This window comes from Myotis brandtii, unplaced genomic scaffold (genome assembly GCF_000412655.1).
Source record: "Myotis brandtii unplaced genomic scaffold, ASM41265v1 scaffold760, whole genome shotgun sequence".
Classification (NCBI taxonomy): Eukaryota; Metazoa; Chordata; class Mammalia; order Chiroptera; family Vespertilionidae; genus Myotis; species Myotis brandtii.
In genome coordinates, this window is record NW_005371038.1 from 836,388 (window position 1) to 838,380 (window position 1,993).

At 59.4% G+C, this 1,993-nt stretch overlaps 1 protein-coding gene across 5 annotated transcripts in view; it reads right to left on the minus strand.

The window, feature by feature from the left end:
* SEMA4D (sema domain, immunoglobulin domain (Ig), transmembrane domain (TM) and short cytoplasmic domain, (semaphorin) 4D) overlaps positions 1-1,993 on the minus strand; it is an 89,596-nt gene that overhangs the window by 20,103 nt on the left and 67,500 nt on the right. For all 5 annotated transcript variants that reach the window (XM_014530688.1, XM_005883087.2, XM_005883088.2 and 2 more), the window contains 2 exons: positions 874-1,096; positions 73-188 (listed from right to left, as the gene is read on the minus strand). In XM_014530688.1, coding sequence (XP_014386174.1) covers positions 73-188; positions 874-1,096 — 339 coding nt within the window. The remainder of the gene's footprint in view (positions 1-72; positions 189-873; positions 1,097-1,993) is intronic.

Here is a 1,993-nt window from a genome sequence, read left to right on the forward strand (position 1 = left end):
GAGTCACGAGGCCGCCTCCCAGCCCAGGGACCGCTGAGACCCGAGGCCGCCCCCACCACGTAGTCCCTTCACCTTCTGGGAGGACAGCAGCAGGGTCTGAACTGGCTCCAGGTCCTGGAAGAGCTGCGTCTCCTCGATGATGTGGACGTCGCTCTCCAGGCTGATGGCCTTGTGCAGGGCGCCCCGGTCTGCAAGGTCAGAGCCCGGTCAGTGACCCCGGGAAGGAGGACGCGCTGCCAGAGCTGTCAGCGCCCCCCTCTGACTCTCCGCTCCTGCCCTTAGCAAGACACTTAGCCGAGGACGGCGCTTGTGCATTAGAAATGGAAAAGGGAAAGCCACGGCAAAATAAACCACAGGAATCGGGTGGCAGCTTCGTCCCAGTTTTTGTGAAGAATAAACTAAGGTCTCACTGTTGACCCGACACCCTTCCCAGCACAGCCAGCACTGCCATCCGTCCAGCCTGCAGGGTTCCGGGCCCCACCATCCTCTGGGGCGCCATCCTGCTCGGTGGCCCCCCAGGGGAGGGCGGGCCCTCCCTGCTGCTCAGAGGCACGACTGGGAAGCACCCAGGCCGGCCCAGCACCTGGGCCTCCGGGGAACAGTGCCCCCTGCAGGTCAGGACGGGCGGGAGGAGGTGCTGCCCCGCTCTCCTCCGGCTCCCTTGGCACCAGCCCCGACGTACCCGACCTGAATTTCCAGGTCTGGGCCAGGCCTGCGTTTCTCCCCGGTGCCCCAGGTGGTCCGAGGTCCCGGATCTGGAGCCACGGGGGAGACTTCTCAGAGGTGCACACTGCCCAGGGCCCCTGGGAGAGGCTGCCCCACTGGGCACAGGGCAGCGGGACGTAGCCAGGGTGACCAGGGCCCGGGACCCACCTGTGCTGACAAACATGACGTCGTACACGGTCCCGTCCAGGGCCTGGGTCCTGTCCACCACAATCTGGGTGTAGTTCACACCGCTTTTGACCAGCCGGGGCCGGGTGCCTGTCGGGGTCACAGAGTCGTCCATCAGAGGGTGGTCTTTGACGAACTGCAGCGTCTTGTCGGGCAGACTGAGCGAGCTGGAGAAGTTGGCGGCCCGCGCCTCGCGGTCGATGCACTGCAGGGACAGACCGCGGTTACCCGTGACTCACCCGGGAGGCGCAGAGCTAGGGACTCCACAGTGGATTTCTTGAAAAAGGGGAACCAAGAGGCCCTTCTCTGAACCTGAAGACAGTTGTGGCATGTGGAAGTGCAACTGTCTTTTTATCCCCAAGATACTAGCATAATTATGTTTCATGACACATAGCCAGTGAGGCAATTCTTATCTATTTATCAATGAAAAAAAGTACTAAGATTTTAAAGTTAAAAAATAAACATTATTTGATAGCTCTCCCATTAGAAGAGAAGACTGGTGAGAAAATTGCTAAAAATGGTCCACTTCTAACCAGCACGAAGGCGCAGGAGTGTCCTTTTCTGTCCTGGCTCCTGACCCGCACAGGCCAAGACCTGGGGCCCCAAGTGAACATGTTTTACTTAATAATGTGCCTGAGGAAACAGTAGCTGGTGTCGGGGGAAAGGCCGTCCGCGGGGCCACACGCCCGGGACCCGCACACCTAGGCACCCACACACCCGGGCACCCACACCCCCGGGCACAGGGCGAACGGACACAGCCGAATCCACCTAGAAACTGGTTTCTATATAAAATGCACCACTTTTAAGAGACAAAGAATGATTCATATTAATGAATGGAGAGTGTAGCTCATCTCTTTGCCAAGAGATCGTTTCTCTACAGGAAACAGGAAGTGAAACAGATCTAACGATATCATGCACAGTTACTTCCACAAAACACCCCCTGCAGCCCGAGGAGACTCCTGTTAGGGCAGCAACAGCGGTCACACATATGCCGAGGACGGGACACAGGAGGAGGACAGAGAGCCTGTCGCCCTGCCCAGTCCCAGGGGGTGCCCGCTCCCCGCGGAGACACACTCAAACCCCGCGAGGCCCGGGGGTGTGC